A 27,268-nucleotide genomic window follows, 5' to 3' on the forward strand; every position below is an offset into this window, starting at 1 on the left:
TTCAAGGCTTCATTCTATGATCATCTTGCTGGTGTCAGTACAGAGCGAGACTGCGGATAGTTGGGAACCTGTCTCGGGGGCAGGGAATTCATATGGTGTTCGTGGAAGTGGAAATGACTAGGGTTGGGAAGCATTTTCCGATCAGGGCCATTGTGATCTCCTGGACTCGTTTCGATCGCCTCAGGGGGTCGGAGAGGAATTTCCCAGATCTTTTTCCCCATATTGGCCCTGGGGTTTTTCACTCTGGGTTTTCGCCTCTCCCTGGAGATCACATGGTCTGGAATGGGGGGGTGGGGGTGAGTTAATAGGTTGTAATGAACAAAGCATCGTAGCTGTGAGGGACAGCTCGGTGGATAGGATATTAGTATGTAGATAGGCTGGAAAATTGGGCGGGGATCCTGGATTCAGGATTCAATCCTGGACCGGGGAGCGGCGCGGGCTTGGAGGGCCGAAGGGCCTGTTCCTGTGCTGTATTGTTCTTTGTTGTTCTAACCAGATCAGTCTATTTTAATGAAATTTAAACAGAAAATGCAGGAAATACTGAGCAAGTTCACCAACCACCAGACTAACGGTCACAGACCTGAAATGTTAACAGTTTCTCTCTCCGTAGATGCTGCCTTGTGTTTTTGTTCAGGCAGCCGCAGTAATTTGTTCTTGCATCATCGTTTTTAGTGATAGTGGTTGAGGGATAAACATTGATCAGAACAATGGGAGAACTACCCTCAATTCTTCGTCAAAATTGTACATCGGGACCTCTTCTGTTCATCCTAGAACAACAGTCCGAGTCTCTGAAAAGACAGGTGCTCCTTCAGCACTGCACTGCAGCAATCAACCAAGTCTCTGGAGTCAGATTTTGACTCCGAACCATTGGAGGGCTGCCAAAAAAGAGGAGAATCACTGGGAAAGCCGGGAAATGGGGAACACATCTGCACCCTCAGATGACAACTCTTAGAAGACAATTTCATAGCATCCCGACAGCGCGGAAGGAGGCCATTTGGCCCATCGAGTCTGCACCAGCTCTCCGAGAGAGTACCTTTACCTAGGCCCAATCATAATGTCCAGTTCATCTTTGAAGGATGGTGCGTCTTTGGTGAACCTCTCGATCAGACCCCCGGAATAATCCCCCTAACCTACACATCTTCGGACACCAAGGGGCAATTTAGAACGTGCAATCAACCTAACCTAAGTGTGGGAGGAAACTGGAGCACACGGAGAAAACCCACGCAGACACGAGGTCGGAGTTGAACCCGGGTCACCCAAGGTCGGAATTGAACCCAGGTCCCTGGTGCTGTGAGGCAGCAGTGCTAACCCACTGTGCTGTCTTGTGGAAAGTTTAAGACCTATAATGGCAAAACATTTGCCTGATTTTCAAATCGCACCCCTTGCCCTCCCACATCCCCCAATGAGGGGGAGAAAAGATGTTGTGGAATATATTCTTCAGCTCACTTCACTAATTATTTTCCTTTAAAGGGAAATGAATTAAACCGTGCAGGTGGCAGTCCATCACTTGAGAGCATAAGAAGAAACAGTAGGTCAAATAGCACGCTGAGCCTGCTCCACCATTCAACAAGCGTATGCTTTATCTTCTAGCTGAATAGCACTTTCCTGCACTATGTTCATATCCCTCAAGAGCCCAAAAGGATGTCAATCTCAGCCTTGACTGGCTCAATCATGAAGCACACACAGCCCTCTAAGGTGAATTATTCCAAATATTTATAATCATAGATTTCCTACAGTGCAGGAGATCATTCAGCCCATCAAGCCCGCACACGACAACAATTCTACCCAGGCCCCATCCCCGCAACCCCATGTATTCACCCTGCTAGTCCCCCTGACACTAAGGAACAATTTAGCATGGCCAATCAATCTATCTCGCACATCTTTGTAGTGTGGGAGGAAACCGGAGCACCCGGGGGAAACCCACGCAGACACGGGGAGAACGTGCAGACTCCACACATACAGCCATCCAAGGCCGGAATTGAACCCGGTTCCCTGGCGCTGTGAGGCAGCAGTGCTAACCACTGTGCCACCGAGTGAAAAGATTTCTCCTGCCCTCAGTCTATGGGTGCTCCGGTTTCCTTCCACAGTCCAAAGATGTGCAGGTTAGGTTGATTGGCCATGCTAAATTGGCCCGTAATGTCAGGGGGACTAGCAGGGTAAATATGTGAGGTTATAGGGCGGCACGATAGCACAGTGGTTAGCACTGCTGCTTCACAGCTCCAGGGACCTGGGTTCGATTCCTGGCTTGGATCACTGTCTGTGTGGAGTTTGCACATTCTCCTCGTGTCTGGGTGGGTTTCCTCCAGGTGCTCTGGTTTCCTCCCACAGTCCAAAGATGTGCGGGTGAGGTTGATTGGCCATGCTAAAATTGCGCTTAGTGTCCTGAGATGCGTAGGTTAGAGGGATTAGTGGGTTAAATATGTAGGGGTATGGGGGTAGAGCCTGGGTGGGATTGTGGTCAGTGCAGGCTCGATGGGCCGAATTGCCTCTTTCTGTGCTGTAGGGTTTCTATGATTCAGTCCTGGACTATGCCCTCTACTTCACTCTCCAGCAAAGGGAAAACAGCTTCTCAGCATCTACCCTACATATTTAACCCACTAATCCCTCTAACCTAAGCGCAACAGATCTCTAAAGGTTGCCACTCAAGTGGATAGAGCTGTGAAGAAGGCCTATAGTGTGTTAGCTTTTATTAACAGGGGGTTGGAGTTTAAGAGCCGTGGGGTTATGCTGCAACTGTACAGGACCTTGGCGGGACCACATTTGGAATATTGTGTGCAGTTCTGGTCACCTCACTATAAGAAGGATGTGGAAGCGCTGGAAAGAGTGCAGAGGAGATTTACCAGGATGCTGCCTGGTTTGGAGGGTAGGTCTTATGAGGAAAGGTTGAGGGAGCTAGGGCTGTTCTCTCTGGAGCGGAGGAGGCTGAGGGGAGACTTAATAGGAGGTTTATAAAATGATGAAGGGGATAGATAGAGTGAACGTTCAGACTATTTCCTCGGGTGGATGGAGCTATTACAAGGGGGCATAACTATAGGGTTCGTGGTGGGAGATATAGGAAGGATATCAGAGGTAGGTTCTTTACGCAGAGAGTGGTTGGGGTGTGGAATGGACTGCCTGCAGTGATAGTGGAGTCAGACACTTTAGGAACATTTAAGCGGTTATTGGATAGGCACATGGAGCACACCAGGATGATAGGGAGTGGGATAGCTTGATCTTGGTTTCAGATAAAGCTCGGCACAACATCGTGGGCCGAAGGGCCTGTTCTGTGCTGTACTGTTCTATGTTCTATGTACTCTGTCAAACCCTCCAAGAATTCTTTTCGTATCAAAGAGATCACTCCGCATGCTTCTAAATTCTGGGGAATACTGATTCATTCCATTCTGTTTTTCCTCACAGCCCTCGCGCCTCACACTGATCAAATCTATGGAATCTCCAGCCAAAGAGACCAAAAACTTTGCAGGAAAAAAAAAATCCAGCCTACAGCTACTGTCAGCGGGACACGAGGGGGGGGGGGGAAGAAGTGGAGTTAGTGCAGAGTGCTCAACCACCCACGAGAGATGAGAGACTGCGTGAAAGAAAGAGCCTGAAGGGGAGGAGAGGGGAACAGTGAAGGGAAAGATAACAAAAAATAATTTTAATTATGTTTCGCAGTGCCCTGGTTATTGCAACCTGCCTCATAAAAAACGGAAGAGGCTCTTTGCTCGCTAGACAGTTCTCAGCTATTTCGGCAGAACATAACGGCTTCTAAATTTCTGAAGGATGTGTCACCATGCTCCAAAGTACTGAATGCCCAGTGGGCTTACACCCTGTGCTAGCAAGCAAAACCAAAGACTTCTTACCTTATTTCCAGCTTCATCTATTGAGTTACTACCTGTAAAATAACATTTGGGAAAGGGAGGAGGGGAGAGATGGAGAAAGAAAGGAAATACATTAGTAATTGACAACAGAAAGTAACAATCAAATGTTCTAAAACATGTGAAAAGGGTGAGAGGATATTTTATACGTATAATTAAGTGCGTTTTGGCTCAATATGCATTATTAAAAATAAAGGTGAAACATCATGCTGAATTTTATGCAAAAGGATCCCACGAGTATTGCTTTTATTTGGAACACAGTAAGAAGTTTAACAACACCAGGTTAAAGTCCAACAGGTTTATTTGGTAGCAAAAGCCACACAAGCTTTCGAGGCTCTGAGCCCCTTCTTCAGGTGAGTGGGAATTCTGTTCACAAACAGAACTTATAAGACACAGACTCAATTTACATGGTTGGAATGCTGCGACAACGGATGAATGAACACCGCTCGACAATCACCAGGCAAGACTGTTCTCTTCCTGTTGGGGAGCACTTCAGCGGTCACGGGCATTCGGCCTCTGATATTCGGGTAAGCGTTCTCCAAGGCGGCCTTCGCGACACACGACAGCGCAGAGTCGCGGAGCAGAAACTGATAGCCAGGTTCCGCACACACAAGGACGGCCTCAACCGGGATATTGGGTTTATGTCACACTATTTCACATAAATATTTCTGCTTTTTTCCTCCTGAGTCTTTATCATGCGATCCTAGAATCAGAATTTATGTCACACTATTTGTAACTCCCACAGTTGCGTGGACCTGCAGAGTTTCACTGGCTGTCTTGTCTGGAGACAATACACATCTTTTTAGCCTGTCTTGATGCTCTCTCCACTCCCATTGTTTTGTTTCTTAAAGACTGGATTAGTTGTAAGTATTCGCATTCCAACCATGTAAATTGAGTCTGTGTCTTATAAGTTCTGTTTGTGAACAGAATTCCCACTCACCTGAAGAAGGGGCTCAGAGCCTCGAAAGCTTGTGTGGCTTTTGCTACCAAATAAACCTGTTGGACTTTAACCTGGTGTTGTTAAACTTCTTACTGTGTTTACCCCAGTCCAACGCCGGCATCTCCACATCATTATTTGGAACAACAGCTTTTCGTATTCGGAGCCTTGCACATACTGGCATTGTAAGAAGTGGATGTTTTTTTGTGACAATCACCACCATTGGTTGGATTTGCTGTTCAAGTCCACTTCCTCTCAACCTGACTTCAATTGTTAAAATCTTTCACGTAAAGGATTTTCAAGTTGCGCCACACACACTCTCACCAACCCGATGTAGCAGGCAGCCACGCAAATGTGGAAGACCCCGTCACTTGATCTCCCCAGCTCGAGTTAGCCGGAATCAGGCAGGGCAGTGGAGGTGCTACAATAATTGAATAATAACCTTCACAGACGCAACACAGAAAGCGTCCTTTTCAGATGTGTCACAGCTCGGTATGGCTCCTGCTCTGACCAAGACCGCAAGGGACTACAAAGGGTCGTGAATGAAGCCCTCAAACCAGCCTCCCATCCACTGACTCCGTCTACACTTCCCGCTGCCTAGGAAAAGCAGCCGGCGTAATCAAGAACCCCACGTGCCCCGGACATACTCTCTTCCATCGGGGAAAAGATATAAAAGTCTGAGGTCACGTACCAACCGACTCAAGGATAGCTTCTTCCCTGCTGCCATCAGACTTTTGAATGGACCTCCCTCATATTAAGTTGATCTTTCGCTACACCCTAACAATGACTGTAACACTACATTCTGCACCCTCTCATTTCCTTCTCTATGTACAGTATGCTTTGTCTGTACAGTGCGCAAGAAACAATACTTTTCACTGTATACTAATACATGTGACAATAATAAATCAAATCAAATAATTGGTACAGGTCTGCAGAGTGGGATGGGGTGGGGATAAAGAGAAAACAGCATGACGGGGGGGAGGGGGCAACAGCAGCAAGTTGGACAGATTGCAGAAGCGTCGGGACCGCTCCATGCCGAATTGTGGCTACATCTGGTCAGGAACTGGCTCAGCCGCCGTGTCCGCAAACATTAGAATGGTCTGCCAGCACTTGGCTGTCTAGGCTTACACAGGAACAACCGCCACTCAGGCTGGGTACCTGGCTGCTGGCGTTGCAGCCCCTCAGCATGCGCCAGCACCTTCAGGAGAGAAGGGGAGGGGAGAAGGAGCACAGCAGAATGGCCCTCATGTCAGTGCTGGAGGTAACAGTGCTGCCTTTCACTGCACAGATTAATTGGCTCAGCGGTTTTACTGAAAAGCAATATTTACATGACACGCTTTCACTGCAAAGTAGCAAACACAAACACACGTGTTCAAGTGACAAAAATAATTACCGCACAGCTTTCCTGCTTACGCTGCCAAAAGACTTGTGTTTCTTTTTTTCATTTAAAAAAAGTGTTAAGCAAAACAAACTGGGAATTCTGCAAAAACAGCTCAGTCAATGGGGACTCAAGTGACAGGAGTTTTCCAACAATAGACCACCCCGATCCTTTAAAAAGTCATTTAAATTTCCTGTTCAGTGCCAAACTGGTTAAACTCAAGTCTTCTTTTTAAATAGTACTGGGGGTTAGCAAGAAGAAAACGTGCCAGATTTTCCTTCTCTTTATCTCATGGCTCCTACAGGAACTGTGTGGAGCTCACAAGGAGAGAATATCTTTCTTGCCAGCCAAATAATCCATTAACTTTCATTGTCAAGGCCTGTACTTGAATAATGGCCACTTGGCAACAATTTAGGTGGTCACTCATCATAGAAATCATAGAAACCCTACAGTGCAGAAGGAGGCCATTCGGCCCATCGAGTCTGCACCGACCACAATCCCACCCCACATATTTACCCGCTAATCCCTCTAACCTACACATCCCAGGACTCTAAGGGGCAATTTTTAACCTGGCCAATCAACCTAACCCGCACATCTTTGGACTGTGGGAGGAAACCGGAGCACCCGGAGGAAACCCACGCAGACATGAGGAGAATGTGCAAACTCCACACAGACAGTGACCCGAGCCGGGAATCGAACCCAGGACCCTGGAGCTGTGAAGCAGCAGTGCTAACCACTGTGCTACCGTGCCGCCCATGAAACTCATTGCCCATGTATTAGTATACAGTGAAACTCATTGCCCATGAAACTTAAAATCCTACAAGGGGCAAATGCCACTGATCAAAGGCAGGAGAGTTATTTTAAGTTACTCGGAAGACACTAAATTTCTGCCTAGAACCTCAAGAAATTGTTGTGGCCATTCTCCAGATCACCTATTTTCCAGGTGATATCAGAAACGAGCGGCAAAATGCAGATTATGCGCCCACATCTTCAAGTGCATACCATGTGTGGGAAATTATCAGAAAGGTCAAGGCTTAGAAGTAGCAAGGCCGAGAGTGGCCACGCACCACTGCTGTAATGATGGTTTCATAGAATTATAGAATCACACAGCGGCCCACCGAGTCCGCACCGACACATTAGAAACACCTGAACTCCCACCTAATCCCATCTGCCAGCACTTGGCCCTTAGCCCTGAATGTTATGATGTGCCAAGTGCTCGTTCGGGTACTTAGAATCGTAGAATCATAGAAACCCTACAGCACAGAAAGAGGCCATTCGGCCCATCGAGTCTGCACCGACCACAATCCCACCCAGGCCCTACCCCCATATCCCTACATATTTACCCACTAATCCCTCTAACCTACGCATCTCAGGACTCTAAGGGCAATTTTAGCATGGCCAATCAACCTAACCCGCACATCTTTGGACTGTGGGAGGAAACCGGAGCACCCGGAGGAAACCCACGCAGACACGAGGAGAATGTGCAAACTCCACACAGACAGTGACCCAAGCCGGGAATCAAACCCAAGTCCCTGGATTTTAAAGGATGTGAGGCAACTTGCCTCTATCACCCTCCTAGGCAGCACATTCCAGACCGTCATCACCCTCTGGATGAGAAATGCTTTTCCTCACATCCCCGCTAAAACCTCCTGTCCCTCACCTTGAACCTATGTCCCCTCATGACTGACCCTTCAACTAAGGGGAACAGCTGCTCCTTATCCACTCGGCCCATGCCCCTCATAATCTTTTGGATGCAAACAGGGAAATCCACTTCAATGTCAACACACCCAGCACCCACCAATTTATAAGAGGGGATTTTACCTTCAAAACGAGGCCCCCCCTCGCACCACACAAGATTCGCTGAAACACAGGGAAGCTGGGCTCAAAACTCAGTACCGTTTCTGACTGGTCCCTGGACAGTGCATGGACAACCTCTGATCTTTTCCCATTCCGCTTTATATAGAGGCGCCTCACCGTCTCTTATCAACTGGCTAAGATAAAGGAGTCCCTGTGCAGAAATACAGAGAGAGGCTCTGTGCAGCACTTTATGACACATCATCGCAATATCTCTAATAAAGAACAAAGAACATTACAGCACAGGAACAGGCCCTTTGGCCCTCCAAGCTTGCACCGACCATGCTGCCCGACTGAACTAAAACCCCCTACCCTTCCGGGGACCATATCCCTCCATTCCCATCCTATTCATGTATTTGTCAAGACGCCCCTTAAAGGTCACTACCGTATCCGCTTCCACTACCTCCCCCGGCAGCAAGTTCCAGGCACCCACTACTCTCTGTGTAAAAAATCTGCCTTGTACATCTCCTTTAAACCTTGCCCCTCGCACGTTAAACCTGTGCCCGTTGTAGCACCGATCCACAGCAGTTCCCTTATGACATATACATATTCAAATGTAGAGCTCTTGAGTATAAACCCTGAATGATGAAACATGAGATTTACAGAATATTAAAAGGTAGCAAATCTGGAGCAGATTCTATGCTTCACTCTCTGATAAATTAATCATCTGATGAGCTTGATTTTATTACATTTCTCAATCGATCCAATGCAGAGAAATGTGGTCCCTATCATACTATGGCCCAGTCCAACGCCGGCATCTCCACATCACATCTTCCTAGAACAGAATATGAACGATTAAACAGTGCCAGGGACCAGGGTTCAATTCCGACTTGGGGTGACTGCCTGTGTGGAGTTTGCACATTCTCCCTGTGCCTGCGTGGGTTTCTTCCTACAGTCCAAAGATGCGCAGGTTAGGTGGATTGGCCATGCTAAATTGCCCCTTCGTGTCCAAAGATGCTCAGGTTAGGTGGATTAGCCATGGTAAATTATCCCTTAGTGTCCAAAGATGCGCGGGTTAGGTGGATTAGCCAAGCTAAATGCGCAGTGTTACGTGGATAGGGCAGAGGGTAGGGCCTAGGTGGGATGCTCTTTCAGAGAGTCGGTACAGACTCAATGGGCCCAATAGCCTTTTCTGTACTGTAAGGATTCTATGGCCCTAAACAGCTTCCTCTCCTGACTCAGCTGATTGGGTTACTGAGCCAGAGAGCAGAACGTCTGAAGTTCAATTACCCTTATAGGGCTAATCAGCCGTGGAATTATGGGTTGGATTGGGTGGGGGGGAAAACGGCAGAAGATAAATATAAATTCTCGGAACAAGGTTGAGATCATAGTGCACTAGGTCTGTTTATAAAAAATGATCTTCCCTTTGATCAGCACAAAACTAGTGTTGGGGTAAGCTGAACAGTGGTCAGAATCTCATATTAGTTGCGTGTATTCTATACTTTGCTCTCTGATAAAGGAAATGAGAACATATCTCATTAAAAACATGCTTTTATGATGATTCCCAACAGGTCTATTTAAAATAAATGATCTCAGCAGATCTTGGTTAAGCTGTCTTCCAAGAATAAAGTCAACATGTACCGATAATAATTTTGGGAATACGCAGCACTCCAACTGTGGGGAAGGTGGGCAACATTTCAATAGAGGCAGCTTTGCTGTGCTGATAGAATTGCTGCACGGGGATAGAATTGGGAGATATCACCAAAAAGAATCCCTTAAAACACACCAAATCACAAACTGTGCACGCTTTGAGAGGCTTGATTCATAGAATCCCTACAGTGCAGAGAAGGAGGCCATTCGGCTCATCGACCGTGTACCGACAACAATCCCACCCAGGCCCTAGCCCCGTAACCCCAAGCATTAATCCTGCTAATCCCCCTGACACTAAGGGGCAATTTAGCACGGCCAATCCACATAGCCCACGTAAACCGTACATCTTTCAGTTGCAGGTGAAAGCTGTATCCAGAGGGAATTTTTCCAACAGTTTCTGGTTTGATTCAAGAGTGAACTGGAGCAGTTTCCCCAAAGACACCACAAAAAAATATATATCTTATCCTAACAAAACTGGGGAGTGAATTTGAATTATAAAAAACGTGTATTAGTGGCTGTGAATTTGCCTCTCCTGATTTTCACCTCAAAAAAATTGTAACAACCACTTTCCCTCAACTTTTCAAGCTATGTCTAGTTTCTGCTGAAGGCAGACTCGATCATGCCTTTCAGTAGCTTGTTACCTAAAAGGAAATGTTTACAGGGCTGCAGGGAAAAGGCGACACTAGATAATCTTGCAGAGAGCCAGCGTGGACACAACAGGCCAAATGGCCTCCTCCTGTGCTGTAATCATTCTACGATTCAATCTATAATCTGCTCTCCCTCCATTCCCAAAGGCATCAATTCACAGTAGGCTGCTGTCTCAGGAGTAGCAGCTGCCCCCATTTGTACCCTGGCCAAGTGATTGTGTGCGTGGCAGTCAAAATAAAGACTGCAACGTTTCCTGGAGGTAGCACAGATCAAAACAAACCATGGAGACAGCAAGAGCAGGTATAATGGGCAGCTCGCGCACTGCGTCAGCAGTGCTTCAGTTAATAGCACTCCCGACTCAAAAGTCAGGAGACTGTGGGTTCAAATCCTGCTCCAGAATTGGAGCACAAAAAAAAATCAAGGTGCAGTGGAGTGCTGAGGGAATGCTGTACTGTCAGAGATTCTGACCTTCGGACGAGTGGAGGACATGCCCCTGTCTACATCAATGGGGACAAAGCAGAAATAGTTGAGAGCTTCATTCAAGTTTTTAGGTGTCCAGATCACCAACAACCTGTACTGGGTCCCTCCTCATTGACAGTATAGTTAAGAAAGCCCACCAATGTCTCTACTTTCTCAGAAGACTAATTGAAATTTGGCATGTCAGCTACGACTCTCACCAACCTCTGCAAATGCACGATAGAAAGCATTCTTTCTGGTTGTATCACAGCTTGGTATGGCTCCTGCTCTGCCCAAGACCACAAGAAACTATAAAGGGTCGTGAATGAAACCCAGTCCATCGTGCAGATCAGCCTCCCATCCACTGATTCCATCAACACTTCCCGCTGCCTCGGAAAAGCAGCCAGCATGATCAAGGACCTCACACACCCCGGACATTCTCTCTTCCAGCTTCTTCCGCCGGGAAAAAGATACAAAAGTCTGAGATCACGTACCAACCGACTCAAGAACAGCTTCTTCCCTGCTGCCATCAGACTTTTGAATGGACCTACATTGCATTAAGTTGATATTTCTCTCCCCTAGCTATGACTGTAACACTACATTCTGCACTCTCTCGTTTCTTTCTCTATGAATGGTATGCTTTGTCTGTATAGCGCGCAAGAAACAATACTTTTCACTGTATACAAATACATGTGACAATAATAAATCAAATCAAATCAAAAAATCAAGAGATGTTAAACCAAGGCGCCCTCTCAGGTGGACACAAAAGATTCCATGGCACTATTTCAAGGAAGAGTGAGGGAATTTTACATAGTGTTCTGGCCAATATTTATATGACAAACAACACAAAACAAAACAGACTATCTGGTCATTGCCATAGTGCTGTTATATACTGTAGTGGCTACACTTTAAGAATATGCCATTAGCAGTCAACTGCTATGGGACATCCAGACATTGTGAAAAGTGCTCTAGACATACAAAGTCTTTCCTTCCTTCCTGGTATAAAGACCAAATCAGTCAGGGCAAAGAATGCTTGTACAGTTCATAGGATATTATAGTGTGGCAATATTAACATTGAAAAAAGGTTCGGTGTCTGTGAGGCGAATACCAGCACTGGAACAGTGTGATTACCCTCACAAATAACCCTCCCCCTCACCCAATATATAGAATAAACCCACACATACCACCATATATTTTTTTTAATGAGGTTAAAGCAAAACTCATGCAGACACGGGGAGAACGTACAGATTCCGCACAGACAGTGATCCAAGCTGGGAATCAAACCTGGGTCCTTAGCACCGTGAGGCAACAGTGCTACTCACTGTGCCAGCACAGGTCCAAAGGTAACACAAAGTTAACGCCACAAACCAAAAACAATGCTTCTGCACTCAATGATGGTACACACGGTACAATTTCCTGGGTTACCGGAGACCTCACATTGGCCCTTTACATTGCTTCTTCCCATCAGTGAAGTCCAGTAAGAACCCCAAAGGTTTCTTTTTTCCAGCCATTTTTCCCCACCAGTGACCCCCAGCAATAACCCCTCCCCTACCCCCAACCCCTTCCTGAACCAGACATGCACGTTCAGGGAGGTGGCGATGGCCTAGTGGCATTATCACTGGACTATTAATCCAGAAACTCAGCTAATGTTTTGGGGACCCGGGTTCGAATCCCGCCGCGGCAGATGGTGGAGTTTGAATTCAATTAAAAAAATATCTGGAATTAAGAATCTATTGATGACCATGAAACCATTGTCGATTGTCGGAAAAACCCATCTGGTTCACTGATGTCCTTTAGGGATGGAAATCTGCCGTCCTTACCTGGTCTGGCAGATTCCAGAGTCACACCAATGTGGCTGACTCTCAACTACCCTCTGAAGAAGGGCAACTAGGGGTGGGCAATAAATGCTGGCCGGCCAGCGAAGCCCAAGTCCCACAAATGAATTTTTTAAAAAGTTCTTTGTCAGTGTGTCACCAGTCTATTTGAACTTGGGAGGTTGAACTTGAAAATGGAATCTATCAGCCATCTAAAGTCAAGGTACTAGTTGAAGACATGATGTTTTGCTTTCTTTATGATTGCTTTCCAGTTCAATATTCAGGGTTAGAGCATTCTTAGGAATTCATTAACACATGAAGCAGTTGATGCCTAAACATTGAATGTATTCAAGAGGCGGCGAGGTATAGCACTTGGGGTGAATGGGAGAAAGCAGTATTAGACTATTGAGGTCGACGATCTCATAATGAATGGCGGAGCAGGCTCGAAGAAGCAAATGGCCTCCTCATGCTCCTATGTTTCTATGAAAGCAAGTGGAAAGTACCAATAGATAAATACCCTGAAGCGCCAGACTTAAATTCCAGTGCTACAATGATGCGCCACTATCATAAATTGGTAATCATATGGTTTTTCACTCCCCTCTTTTTCCCCCTCATCTAATCCTCTAGGTCTCTCTCTAGTTGTCACTTTGTTGACCATTACCCAAATTCATAGTTTGAGGGTAAGGGGTAAACCTTTTAGGACTGAGGTGAGGAGAAATTTCTTCACCCAGAGGGTGGTGAATGTGTGGAATTCACAATCACAAAAAGTAGTTGTGGCCAAAACGTTGTCTGATTTCAAGAAGAAATTAGATATAGCTCTTGGGGCTAAAGGGATCAAGGGATATGGGGGAAGGGGGAAAATCAGGGTATTGAATATGATCAGCCATGATTAAAATGAATGACGGAGCAGATTTGAAGGGTCGAATGGCCTACTCCTGCTTCTAGTTTCTATTCTGCATTGTTTCATTACCCACATTCTGCATGGTCTAATTACTAAAACTTGAATTGCTTTGGCTTCACTTCCACCTTTATGCAGTGCTTTTGATTTGATTTATTGTCACATGTATTAGTATACAATGAAAAGTATTGTTTCTTGCCAGCTATACAAAGCATACCGTTCAGAGAAGGAAATGAAAGTGCAGAACGTAGTGTTACAGTCACAGCTAGAGAGATTGAATTATAGCATTGTTAGAGAGTTTAAAAGAGTTAGAATAAAGTTTTAGAAGCATAGAATGAGAGTAAAAGATAGAATTAGAAGGTATGCTGGGCGCAGCTTGCAAGAAGTCGCCTCGCTTTGCCGCTATCTTGGGGAAGAAAAAATCATGCTGAAATTTTCACTTAACGTTTGATCGCTTTGTGGCTAACCTCTCATTTACTCTTATTCTTACACTTGGCAAAGGGCCACGATCAATAACACTCTAGTACCAGCTCAAAGTGCTTCCCCTATCTCCGCCCAATGGACGGTCAGCAAGTTCCCGGCAAACTTCTGCTTCTGTCTGCTGAAGTTGTGCAAGAGGGAAAAATACTAATAGCAGACATCACCAGTTGCAACTAAAAAAAAAATCATCAAATTTTGGCACAATCTGATCAAGGTATTAAAGATAAACAGACACTTGGCAAACTAGCAACAAACATTTGGGAAGAATTCGCCCACCAGTTTACACCAACAAGACTACACATGCCTTGGAATTGGCTCAGGGATGGCTCTCTCCCTAACTTGGGTCTTCTGGCACCCACAACTGTTCTGATGCAATATGTTTATTGGAAGAAACAAGAGTTTGTTCAGGTTTCCTGACAAACATTTAGCAACCCAAGTGAAAAAGAGAAGAAAGCCCAACTAATTAGAAAAAAAAAAATGAGGGGACTTGATACAGAGACCAAGACCCAAGGTGAGGCACGGTGGCACAGTGGTTAGCACTGCTGCCTCACAGCGCCAGACCAGGGTTCGATTCCTGGCTTGGGTCAATGTCCGTGCGGAGTTTGCACGTTCTCCGTGTCTGCGTGGGTTTCCTCCCGGTGCTCCAGTTTCCTCCCACAGTCCAAAAGACGTGCTAAATTCTCCCTCAGTGTATCTGAACAGGCGCCGGGGTGTGGCAACCCGGGAATTTTCACAGTAACTTCATTGTCGTGTTAACGTAAGCCTACTTGTGACACTAATAAATAAAACTTTTAAAACTTTTTTTAAAGACCCACGTTGGAGGGCATCCGAGAGACGAAGGAAAGGTCTATTCACAGACGTCACTGTAGCTAAAGTGCACGAAAGCAGCAAAGTATCGCAATGCGATAAGATGCTATATGAGGTTACGCATTGCGAGGTTAGTTAAATCAGGAAGTTAAGGCAGTGCCAGACTTTGGTCTGAAAAACTTTAGATGAATTGCAAATCACGCCTTTGTGCAACTTTTGAATGGAAGTTATTACGTTTTGGAGACAGGAATTATAATACAGGAAAGAAAATAACACAGTGTACAAAGTTCTTCAAACAGATCAAATTGATTTTTGCTTTCTTCTCTTTTGGGGGAAGCAAGGACTGGCTTCACAATTGGGAACTCTCCTGCGGTTCAGTGTTTACCTTCCTGGCAATAATTGCAGGCGTTATATCGTTGGAAAAAAAAAAGAAATGTTACAGCAGTTCTCAAAGGGGTTAATGATAGAGAAGGATTTGTATTCCTCAACAAAAATGTAAAACAAAAGGAACCAATTAAGTGAGCTGGTGAAGCAGATGGGACCGCAGGGCAGCAGCAGGGGAGCAGACTGAGGGCCACATGCAGGGGTGCTAATACTTGTGTTAGCTTTAACTGTTGGCACTCGCACACTAACACATGGCAGCAAGCCTTTGGCAGATTTGTCGTCAAACTCATTTAAATGAAACACAAACTGTTTGCTCCTCGATTGGGAAAGGTCAAGAAATCCACAAATTCACAACTTGCTGCTAAAGCAGAAACAGCCCAAGGATTAGGGATACTTAACAACGGCAGCAAGGTACAATGGTACTTTGGCAACTCTCGGAGATAAATCTATTTACACAAGCCATCACAACTGAGACGGTGCTATCGCTATAAACCATACCTTCTCACTGACACAAATTACCTTCACTATTTTTATCCACGCATCCTTTCTACAGTGGCGATTTTTATTTAAAACAACAACTTTGCACATTAAACGCTGGAAAATATCTCAGGAAGCTTCACAAATAAAAAGGAAGTGGTGTCAAGCCAGGAAGCGTGCAATTTAGTTTTTAAAGTTTATTTATTCGTATCACAAGTAGGCTCACATTAATACTGCAATGAAGTTACTGTGAAAATCCCCTACACATTAATACTGCAATGAAGTTACTGTGAAAATCCCCTACTCGCCACACTCCGGCGCCTGTTCGGATACACTGAGGGAGAATTTAGCATGGTCAATGCACCTAACCAGCGCGTCTTTCGGACTGTGGGAGGAAACCGGAGCGACCAGAGGAAACCCATGCAGACACGGGGAGAACGTGCAGACGCCACACGGACAGGGACCCAAGCCGGGATTCGAACCCAGGTCCCTGGCACTGAGGCAGCAGCGCTTTTATTATATTCATTCGTTAGACATGGGCATCACTGGCTAGGCCAGCATTTATTGTCCATCCCTAGTTGCCCTTGAGAAGGTGGTGGTGAGCTGCCTTCTTGAATCGCTGCAGTCCACGTGCTGTGGGTTGACCCACAATGCAGCCAGGTAGGGAATTCTGGGATTTTGACCCAGCGACTGCAAAGGAGTGGCGATATATTTCCAAGTCAGGATGGTGAGTGGTTTGGAGGGAAACTTGCAGGTGGTGGTGTTCCCATGTACCTGCTGCCCTTGTCCTTCTAGATGGAAGTGGTCATGGGTTTGGAAGGTGCCGTCTAAGGATCTTTGGTGAATTGCTGCAGTGCATCTTGTAGATAGTACACACTGCTGCTACTGAGCGTTGGTGGTGGAGGGAATGGATGTTTGTGGATGTGATGCCAATCAAGCGGGCTGCTTTGTCCTGGATAGTGTTGAGTTTCTTGAGTGTTGTTGGAGCTGCACTCATCCAGGCAAGTGGGGAGTATTGCATCCCACCCCTGACTTGTGCCTTGTAGATGGTGGACAGGCTTTGGGGAGTCAGGAGCTGAGTTACTTGCCGCAGTATTCCTAGCCTCTGACCTGCTCTTGTAGCCACTGTGTTTATGTGGCAAGTCCAGTTGAGTTTCTGGTCAATGGTAACACCAAGGATGTTGACAGTGGGGGATTCAGTGATGGTAACAGCACTGAATGTCAAGGGGCGGTGGTTAGAGCATCTCTTATTGGTGATGGTCATTGCCTGGCATTCATGTGACGTGAATGTTACTTGCCACTTGTCAGACTAAGCCTGGATATTGTCCAGATCTTGCTGCGTTTGGACATGGACTGCTTCAGTATCTGAGGAGTTGCGAATGGTGCTGAACATTGTGCAATCATCGACGAACTTCCCCACTTCTAAACTATGACAAGAGGGAAGGTGATTGATGAAGCAGCTGAAGATGGTTGGGCCTAGGACACTACCCTGAGGGATTCCTGCAGAGATGTCCTGGAGCTGAGATGACTGACCCTCCACAACCACAACCATCTTTCTATGTACCAGGTATGTCTCCAACCAGCGGAGTGTTTGCCCCCGATACCCATTGATTCCAGTTTCGCTCGGGCCCCTTGATGCCACACTCGGTCGAATACGGCCTTGATGTCAAGGGCTGTCACTCTCGCCTCACCTCTGGAACTCAGCTCTTTTGTCCATGTTTGAACCAAGGCTGTAATGAGGTCAGGAGCTGAGTGACCCTGGCGACACCCAAGCTGGGCTTCACTGAGCAGGTGCTGCTTGATCACACTGTTGAGGACCACATGCACTGTGCTGAATGAAAACAAGTTTAAAAAGATGCGCTGAAATTTTCAAAATGAAGAAGAGACATAGCAAGAGAGATAGAAAAGTTTAGCAAGTGGGTTCCGGAGAAGAACAGAGGCAAACTGAGGCTGCAATGCACAAAAGACAAGGAACAAAACAAAGAAATCTTTCTGGAAAGGATGTGCAAGAGGAGATTGCAGAGAAAGAGTCCGTTATAGAGGGATTTCCAAAAATAAAGAATTCAATAGTTTGGGAGTCAGCGAAGGTAAGACAATATGACCCAGGATACTTGCTGCACAACTTGGGAAAAGTTGCATCTTGTTCAGAACGGAGGATTGGCAAGGAGACTTAGAAGATATTTGTGAAAGCAACAAAGGTTCATAACTAAGGTTTCAGCAGAGGAGGGTGCATGCTAAGGGTGGAGGTTGAGAGTTTTGAAGGAGGTGGGAAATATGTGAACCTGATGATATTACATCACCAGGACGCAATGGCCTAATGGTATTATCACCAGACTATTAATCCAGAAGCTCAGCTAATGCTCTGGGGGACCTGGGTTCAAATCCCCCTCCGGCAGATGGTGGAGTTTGAATTCAATAAAAAAAAATCTGGAATTAAGAATCTACCGATGACCCTGAAACCATTGTCAGAAAAACCCATCTGGTTCACTAATGTCCTTTAGGGAAGGAAATCTGCCATCCTTACCCAATCTGGCCAGAGCCACAGCAATGTGGTTGACTCTCAACTGACCTCAGGCAACTAGGGATGGGCAATAAATGCTGGCCAACCAGCGATGCCCGTATCCCATAGATGAATTTAAAAAACCATAGGATACGGAGCTCGGGGTGAAACTGGCTGTCACAAGTGTGACTGGCCCGATTCTGAGAACACAGTCAGGAAGGTGCATGAAACCCACAGTGGCTTCAACTATCCCAAGGATGAGAGTGAATGGTGGCTCATCCAAGGCTTGATGCCAGACAAACAAGGCACAAGCTTTCGGAGCACTGCCTCTTCATCAGGTGGCTGGTGCTACCAAATAAACCTGTTGGACTTTAACCTGGTGTTGTGAGACTTCTTGCTGTACCCAGCCCAGTGCAACGTCGGCAACTCCACATCATGGCCAGATGAACAAGACAGGGGTGGTGGGAGAGTAGAACTCAATGGCAATCGCTATGCATGTCAAAGTCTACTACATGCCAGCAAGAAGACAGCGCCATGATCCAACGTGCATTCGATGATGAAGGGGAAGCCAGAGGATCACCTTTCGGGGATTATTACAGGTCGGGAATAAGAACCGATTGCTAAAGATGCTTGTAGAAATGGAACCTTACACAGGGAGTCCAGCTAAACCGGATGATGAGGAAAAGGCGTTAGAGGATGAGGACACACGACACATTCAAGGATAGAAGAGGATGGCGATATGTTCAACAGTGGAGAAAGGAAGAAAGAGGAGGAAAGTTAAAGGACCATGGCATAGATTCGGGATGTGACTGTCCCATGCTGTAGCAAGGACAGAAGCTGCACAAGGGAGCTTGAGGGGATGAGGACACACGACGCATTCAAGGATATTTGATAGGAAAGGGAGGCTAAAGATGAGCTTTAGTTGGAGGGAACAAATTCACGGAGACATCTTTGAGGAAGTTGATACTGATGGCTGTGACAGGTGTGGGGAAAATCCAAGGGCAGTGTTGATCAACGCTGAGTCCGGAAGGGACAATAGGTAACGACCACCACAGAGGGAATTGGGGGACAAAAAGTTCAATCTTGAAGAGATGGGAGAGAGAGAGAAAACAAAGAGTTAAAACCGAAAAAAAAAGGCAAAAATTCAAAACAAGACTGGCTGAGATTTTGGGGCTAGGGCAGGAGGAAGGGGAGGGGGCAGCTTTGTGGAAATTCGCTACGAAAAGAGATTGGGATCCTTGAGCAACTTGAAACACTGAACGGGATGATGATAACATTCAAGTCTCCATAACCGGAAGGTTACTCCCCCAAGGTACGGAGCGACAGTCGCCAATAACTCACATAGATGGCTAGTTTGTGTGTTTCCAGCTGAGATGATGAAGGTTGACAAGGGAGGGGAAGGGAAGATAAAATCCATAGCCGAGATGTGCCCTAACCTCACCCAATTTCCACACTTTACAACACAGCATAATTTCTGATGGATTCCTGCTCTGCACAGCCTAGTCCAACATTAACCCAAACCGCCACGTCAAATGAGATGGATTTAGCCAGGGACAGGGACTTAATGCCACACTAGAATGGTTCACCCACAAACAATGGGAGTTATCCATGCACACTGAAATGTTATTGCTTATTCAGTGCAAGGTTGACAGAACGGTTTGGAGCATCAACTGGATCTAAACAACTGCTACAATGTGGTGGTGCCCAAAAAGAATATCTTGTCTCCAACCTATGAAACAACTGACATTTCCTCTAATAAGAACTATCAATTTAAGGCAATTAGTTTTGAATCGTTATGTGCAAGTGAGTTCCTTTGTACACACATAGCTAACCAGCGATAGTTACTCCATGGAGGGAACATAGTGGCATTATTGCATCAAATGGTGTGGCATGGTGGGGCATGGTTAGCACTGCTGCCTCACAGCGCCAGGGACCTGGGTTCAATTCCCGCCTTGGGTGACTGTGTGTGTGGAGTTTGCGCATTCTTCCCCACCTCTGCGTGGGTTTCCTCCGGGTGCCCCGGTTTCCTCCCACACTCCAAAGATGTGCGGGTTAGGTTGACTGGCCATGGTAAAGTGACCCGAGTGTCGGGGGGTTAGCAGGATAAATATGTGGGGTTATGGGGATCGGGCCTGGGTTTGTGGTAGGTGCAGACTTGATGGGCCGAATGGCCTCCTTCTGCACTGTAGGATTCTATGAAACATGTAATTACCAACAAATATTAGATAAGCCAGTCAACAATTACAGGAATCTGCTGGCAGACACACAAAAATTTGATCACCTAGATTTCCTCCTCTCAGACACGGTGAGGTCAATAAACTCTATTCCATTACAGAGAAATTCCAGGACTTTACACCAGTGTTCCGAGGCTCACTTTGACAGAGGCAGTGTTACTGAGAATACACAACATGGTTTCTTCAAAAGAACAAAATTCTTGCGCAAGGGTCGTGGGGCTCACAGCACCAAGACGGGCAGTGAGGAGTTCAGAGACGGATTAGCCACGGGACGGGAATTTCTATCCGCACTTGCCCCACCTGAGGTGAACGGACCTTTCCGTGGTCTATCCCTCGCCCCTTCCGATTCCCGCGGCAGGCGGAACGGGAAAATTCGCCCCGGAATCTCACTGAATGGCAGTGAACAGTATCGAGGAAAACCATTCCCATCACTGTTTACCCATCGAGTCGAATTCTTTGAGGAGGTTACGAGTTGGGTGGATTAAGATAACCCCGTGGACAGTGTATTTTTGTACCACACATAAACTAAGGTAATGCTGCGGGATTGAAGGGGGGAACCAGGTTGCATTCTCAGACAGGGTATTATCCTGAATGATAGCAGTCCCGCAGAAAGAGCAGGAAAGCGAAGTCCCACAGGGGTCAGTTACAGAGTTATCACTCCACAATCTACATCAACAGTCTGAAAGAGGAGACAGGGTTCTGTCCAGCAGTCACGGGCGGTACAATCTGTGCTGGCATCAGAATCCTCGAGCGGGAAGGAAGATGGCAATCTGATTTTGACTTGATGGGGAAATAAGCTCAAGTGTAATAGAAGGAATGTGTCCATCAAGCTGAGCTCTGAAAGCAAATCTCTGAAAAGTCCATGACCAGTGGCGAAAGGTTATAGCAAATCGAACAAAGAGGATGTATAACTAATCTACTCAAGTATAAACCGACAAGCAGAGCGTCTTGGCATGTGTTCTAGATGGGGTCTAACCAGGGTCGTGTGCGGAGTTCAGGGCCCCTCAGAATCCTTACAGTGCAGGAGGCCATTCGGCCCATCGAGTCTGCACTGACAACAATCCCACCCAGGCCCTATCCCTATAACCCCATGTATTTACCCTACTAGAGTATTAGATAGGGTGGACAGTGAGAGCCTTTTTCCTCGGATGGTGATGGCTAGCACGAGGGGACATAGCTTTAAATTGAGGGGTGATAGATATAGGACAGATGTTAGAGGTAGGTTCTTTACTCAGAGAGTAGTAAGGGCGTGGAATGCCCTGCCTGCAACAGGAGTGGACTCGTCAACATTAAGGGCATTTAAAGGGTCATTGGATAAACATATGGATGACATTGGAATAGTGTAGGTTAGATGGGCTTTAGATTGGTTTCACAGGTCGGCGCAACATTGAGGGCTGAAGGGCCTGTACTGCGCTGTAATGTTCTATGTTCTAGTCCCCCTGACACAAAGGGGCAATTTAGCATGGCCAATTAGCCTAACCCGCACATCTTTGGACTGTGGGAGGAAACCGGAGAACCCACACAGACACGGGGAGAACATGCAAACTCCACACGGGCAATGACCTATGGCACCAGGGTAGCACCCAATTTAAAGGATCTCACTTCTGTAACATCCTGTCAGAGCTCAGTCTTTTTAGTCCAGAAGCGCATAGACTTTGGGGAAAATTCACTGCAAATGCCATATTCAAAATATGATAGGAACCAGAGTGAGTAAATGTGGTCAGATTACTTTAGTTGGAAAAGGAGAATGAGGTGACGTGCAGACTGGTGAGTATAAAGCTGGATTAGATATCAGGTTGTTTGTCGTTTCCCAGGAGGTCACTGATCTTTGGAATGAGTTCCCAACTCGCGCAGTGTGAGGGAATCCACCACACGTGCTCAAACAGGAGCTGGACGAGTTTGAGAAGCAAACGGACAACACTACGTACAAAAGAGAGGTGCGATGTTGGGTGATGTACCTCGTGCTTTTTGTCACCTCCTAGAAATCCATTTTGCTTTGAAGCGAGGAATTAATTTTCCAGAGCTGCTTCTTCCCAGGAACTGGCCAAGTGCTGTTCTGAAATGGAGAGGACAGGAGTTTATGATTGGGATATATACGGGCGGCACGGTGGCACAGTGGTTAGCACTGCCGCCTCTCAGCACCAGGGACCCGGGTTCGACTCCCGGCTTGGGTCACTGTCTGTGCGGAGTCTGCACGTTCTCCCCGTGTCTGCGTGGGTTTCCTCCGGATGCTCCAGTTTCCTCCCACAGTCTGAAAGACGTGCTGGTTAGGGTGCACTGGCCGTGCTAAATTCTCCCTCAGTGTACCCCAACAGGCGCTGGAGTGTAACGACTAGGGAATTTTCACAGTAACTTCATTAGTGTTAATGCAAGCCTTCTTGTGACATTGATAAATAAACTTAAACTTAATATAAGGAAACTGTGGATGGGGGAAATAGGGGATGGAGGGTCCTCCATTGGGTGCGATCAAGGATCATGTAGCACAGTTGGGAGGGGCAGGCTTGAGGAAGGGAATATTTCTTGTATGTTTGCATTTATTTTTCTGTGGAAACAACTGCCCTTGAAAATGCCTCATACAAATTGACATCGCTTCCAGTGGGAGTGCAGGGAAAAGCAGGGGCGCAGGGAAGAAATACATCCTTGGAGTTTCCTTAACCCCAAGTATACCAACACCCAGCTACATGGAGACTAGGATATTCCGCAACAAAACTGGGGACAGACACAGAAAGAAACTTGAGCAAAAAGAAGCATGGCGCCCTCACTGGATCCGGCTGTGAACTGCTCAGACCGTACCAGTTACCCGACTGAGTTCTAGTTTGCACATTGGGATTCGGCAGTTCTCAGGACATGGAGACAAAGAGGCAGGCTCAGGCGGAGCTGGAAACCATTTGAAGACTTTGCTCACCATCTCGCACTGGAGTTCAAAGCAGCAACAGCTGAAACCCTGCTAACCCTGTTTCATCAATTAAACCCAGGGGTGACAATACATCGCCACCGCTTAGAAATCGCCCGGCCATGCTTCTGGTACAATCAAGGCCTCGTGTTTGTTGGCAGAGGACAGTGCCCCATTTCCATCTGCCAGTGATGGAAGACAGATCCTTTCAAATTTTGACATACTCCATGATTCCGGGGATGAACGAGAACCCAATGTAGTTGCTATTCTGGCTGATCCGTCACTCAGCAATCTGCAGAGACAGGCGGAGCCACAAACCTGGCACCAGGGTTGGTGTAAAGCATGTGTCCAAATACCAGGCATGTGCTGCCATCCAGTGGACACCGTCCATACTTCAGCTGGGAAAAATAAATTTGTTTGATTTGGCCGAGTCGACAACCGAACTATAGTCTGATTAAGGAAAATGTGACCCAACATACATGTTTTACCCTCAGACATGCTGAGAGTACGTGTTTCATTTTAAACAAATGAAATAGTTTTTAAAGAAAATAACACAGCACATGCTGCTCAGGGCGGTAAGGTGGCACAGTGGTTAGCACTGCTGCCTCACTCACACTCTGACGAAGGAGCATTGCTCCGAAAGCTTATGGTATTTGCTACCAAATAAACCTGTTGGACTTTAACCTGGTGTTGTGAGACTTCTTACTCACTCACACACCAGGGATCCGGGTTCAATTTCCAGCTTGGGTCACTATCTGTGCGGAGTCTGCATCTTCTCCTTGTGTCTGCGTGGGTTTCCGGTTTCCATCCACAATCCAAAAGATGTGCAGGTTCGGTGGATTGGCTATGCTAAATTCCTCCTTAGTGTCCAAAGATGTGTAGGTTAGGGGAGTTAGCAGGATAAACACATGAGGTTACGTCAGGGGAACGAGCTAGGGTAGACGCATGGGGTTATGGGGATAGGGTGGGATTGTGACTGGTGCAGACACGATGGTCCGAATGGCCTCCTTCTGCACTGTAAGATTCTATAATTCCATGTGCCGCCCTAGTATCCAAAGATGTGCAGGTCAGGTGGATTGGCCATGCTAAATTCCTCCTTAGTGTCCAAAGATGTGTAAGTTAGGGGAGTTAGCAGGATAAACACATGAGGTTATGGGGATAGGGCCTGGGTAGCATAGTCTGTCAAAGACTCAGTGCAGACTCGATGGGCCAAATGGCCTCCTTCTGCACTGCAGGGATTCTATGATCCCATGCTCTGTTCAAGTCTGTCATGCATGTTCCTGCAGCACATGTTGCTCGCTAACACAGTCAGGCTACAGACAACAGGAGAATGTGGTGCCTGTCCCCTCATTCCACACTGAAATACCTGGAACTACTTTCATTTCCATTTGAGGACCGTGTTTCCTTCACAAAGCAGTGTTATCAAATCTAGCCATTCCATTACTGACACAATAATATGATTTTGCCACAGAATTCCCTGCTCAACATCCCCCCCCCGCCCCCGAGAATATTCCTTTAACGAACCCCAATTTGGCAGCACTCATTGGAAAGGTCAAACCCATCGTCAGCCCCATCACACTTTCAAATCCTTTGCTACCAACTCCTTTCCTTTGTCACTGTCTCAGACCGTTCACAGCCTGGAGTGCCCTCTTTGGCTCAGACTAAAACTCTTCATCACAAAGCGCACCAACTTCACCTCCGTAACATTGGAAACTTCACCCAGAAGTCAAGTCACCTTCAGACTTGACCACAAACCGCAGCTTCAGCGCATCAAACCTCACCCCGACATCCTGTCCTCACAGACCTACGTCCACTCCTTGTCTTCAGCAACTCAAATTCAAAACTTTCACCCTCTCATTAAGAGCACATTACGACCTTGTGCCTACCCCGCCGCTTGAACCTCCTGCAGCCCTCCAATCCCGCACCACCAACCACATTCCCCTCACTCCCCGGGAAGCACAGTGGCAAGCACTCTGCATCACAGCGCCAGAGACCCGGGTTCGATTCCAGCCTCGGGTGACTGCGTGGAGTCTGCACGTTCTCCCCCATGTCGGAGTGGGTTTCCGCTTTCCTCCCACAGTCCAAAGATGTGTAGGTTAGGTGGATTAACCACGGTAAATGCACGGGGTTATGGCGGAGGGTAGGGCCTGGGTAAGATGCTCTGCTGGAGAGTCAGTGCAGACTTGATGGGCCGAATGGCCTCCTTCTGCACGGTAGGATTCTATTGGAATCCTGAATTCTGCATTCTTGTAACTCAAGCCTCTTCTTGCTCCCTCTTTTCACTCGGTATCAGTGACCACGGCCATGCCATCAACTTTTCAGATCTCGTGCACAGAATTTCCTCCCAAAATCCTTCCGCCTCTTCAAACCTCCACATCCCCGACACACAAATCATCAACGAAGCTTTACATATTCCACAGATCTCTCATTCTGGCCCCATAGCCACTTGTTCCTCTCACTACTGATGAGGATTTTTTTCTGTATTTAGGGTCATTAATGACGGTGTAATTGCTGTTTCCTACTTTTGCCTTACTCTCCCCCATTTGAACTCAGATTTGAGATTGACCATTCCCTTTGGAGGCCCTGTGGCGCAGTGGACAGCTCCAAGTTCAAGTCCAACGCCAGAACTTGCTGGTCACGGAAGCAGCGTTCATAACTCAGTTCAACACAATCATGGAATGGATCATAGAATCCCGACAGTGCAGGAGGCCATTTGGCCCATCGAGTCTGCATCGACCACAATCCCAACCAGGCCCTATCCCCGTAACCCCACATTTGCCCTGCTAGTCACTCTGACACTAAGGGGCAATTTAGCATGGCCAATCCACCTAACCTACAGATCTTTGGACACCAAGGGGCAATTTAGCATGGCCAATCCACCTAATCTACACATCTTTGGACACCAAGGGGCAATTTAGCATGGCCAATCCACCTAACCTGCACATCTTTGGACTGTGGGCGGAAACCGGGCATCCCGGAGGAAACCCATGCAGGCACGGGAAGAACATGCAAACTCCACACAGACAGTGACCCAAGGCCAGAATAAAACCTGGGTCCCTGATGCTGTGAGGCAGCAGTGCTAACCACTGTGCTGACTTTCACACAGGTGAAAGTCCTTCTGTTGTCCACAAGCTGGTGTTCTGAGCATGTTCTGAGTTGTTACTATAACCAAGAGTGCATTTGAACAAAGGCCTTCCCAAATTACGACCCAAAATTAAAATGAACCAAAGCAACATTTTTTGGCAAATTTAGAAATTCTGCTTGCAAAGCTCCAGTCTTTAATTCTTCCTCATTGAGGAGTGTGCCTGTCCACGTTACCTTTTGTCCAATCCTGCTCCACAGACACAAGTTCCAGAATTGATTTAAAATCATCCCCAAAAGAACGGGTGTTGCAGGCTGAAAATTCAGACACAACACTCAGAAAGATTCAGCGCACTGTTCTCAATTACCATTCCGCCAATTCCTCCATTTCCCAATCAACAAGATACCCACTGCCCAAAATACAGACTGTACCACAGCTACTGAGAATCATTTTGGTGCAGCTGGTGGTCATTCGGCCCATTATATTCGTACTGTCTCATTCACAGAACTATCCAATTAGCCCCTCTTTACTGTTTCCGCTTAGCCCAGCTGATCGAGCCGATAAATACATGGGAATTGATTTTTTTTTGGTGCGAATCCGAAATATTGGCTCACACGAGCTGCAAAAACTGCAACTGGGCATCATGTCACAGCAAAAAGAAACTCAACAGATTAAAATAGCATTAAATCACGTTCAAATGGCTCAGTGTGAACAGCCCAATTGCCTCAGTTTGTACCTGCAGTACGTGCAAATCCAATTTTAAAATGTTTGCTGTCCAGCTTTAACCACCAGATCCCATCATTCGGATGGCAATCCTAGCAGCAATGTAAACCCCTCTTCAAACACTGAACCAGGGGCAGCACGGTGGCACAGTGATTAGCACTGCTGCCTCACAGCGTCAGAGACCTGGCCCAAGCCGGGAATCAAACCTGGTCTGGGCGGAGTCTGCGTGGGTTTCCTCCGGGTGCTCCAGTTTCCTCCC

General features: G+C 46.8%; 1 protein-coding gene across 1 annotated transcript in view; it reads right to left on the reverse strand.

Annotated features, from left to right (window-relative positions):
- The window catches only part of LOC144511067 (mitochondrial import inner membrane translocase subunit TIM50-like), a 92,069-nt gene that overhangs the window by 47,320 nt on the left and 17,481 nt on the right, over window positions 1–27,268 (reverse strand). Inside the window, exon 2 of the mRNA XM_078241039.1 lies at window positions 3,840–3,871. Within this exon, the coding sequence (XP_078097165.1) occupies window positions 3,840–3,871 (32 nt within the window). The remainder of the gene's footprint in view (window positions 1–3,839; window positions 3,872–27,268) is intronic.

The sequence above is a fragment of the Mustelus asterias genome, chromosome 24, assembly GCF_964213995.1.
Source record: "Mustelus asterias chromosome 24, sMusAst1.hap1.1, whole genome shotgun sequence".
In the NCBI taxonomy this organism is placed as follows: domain Eukaryota; kingdom Metazoa; phylum Chordata; class Chondrichthyes; order Carcharhiniformes; family Triakidae; genus Mustelus; species Mustelus asterias.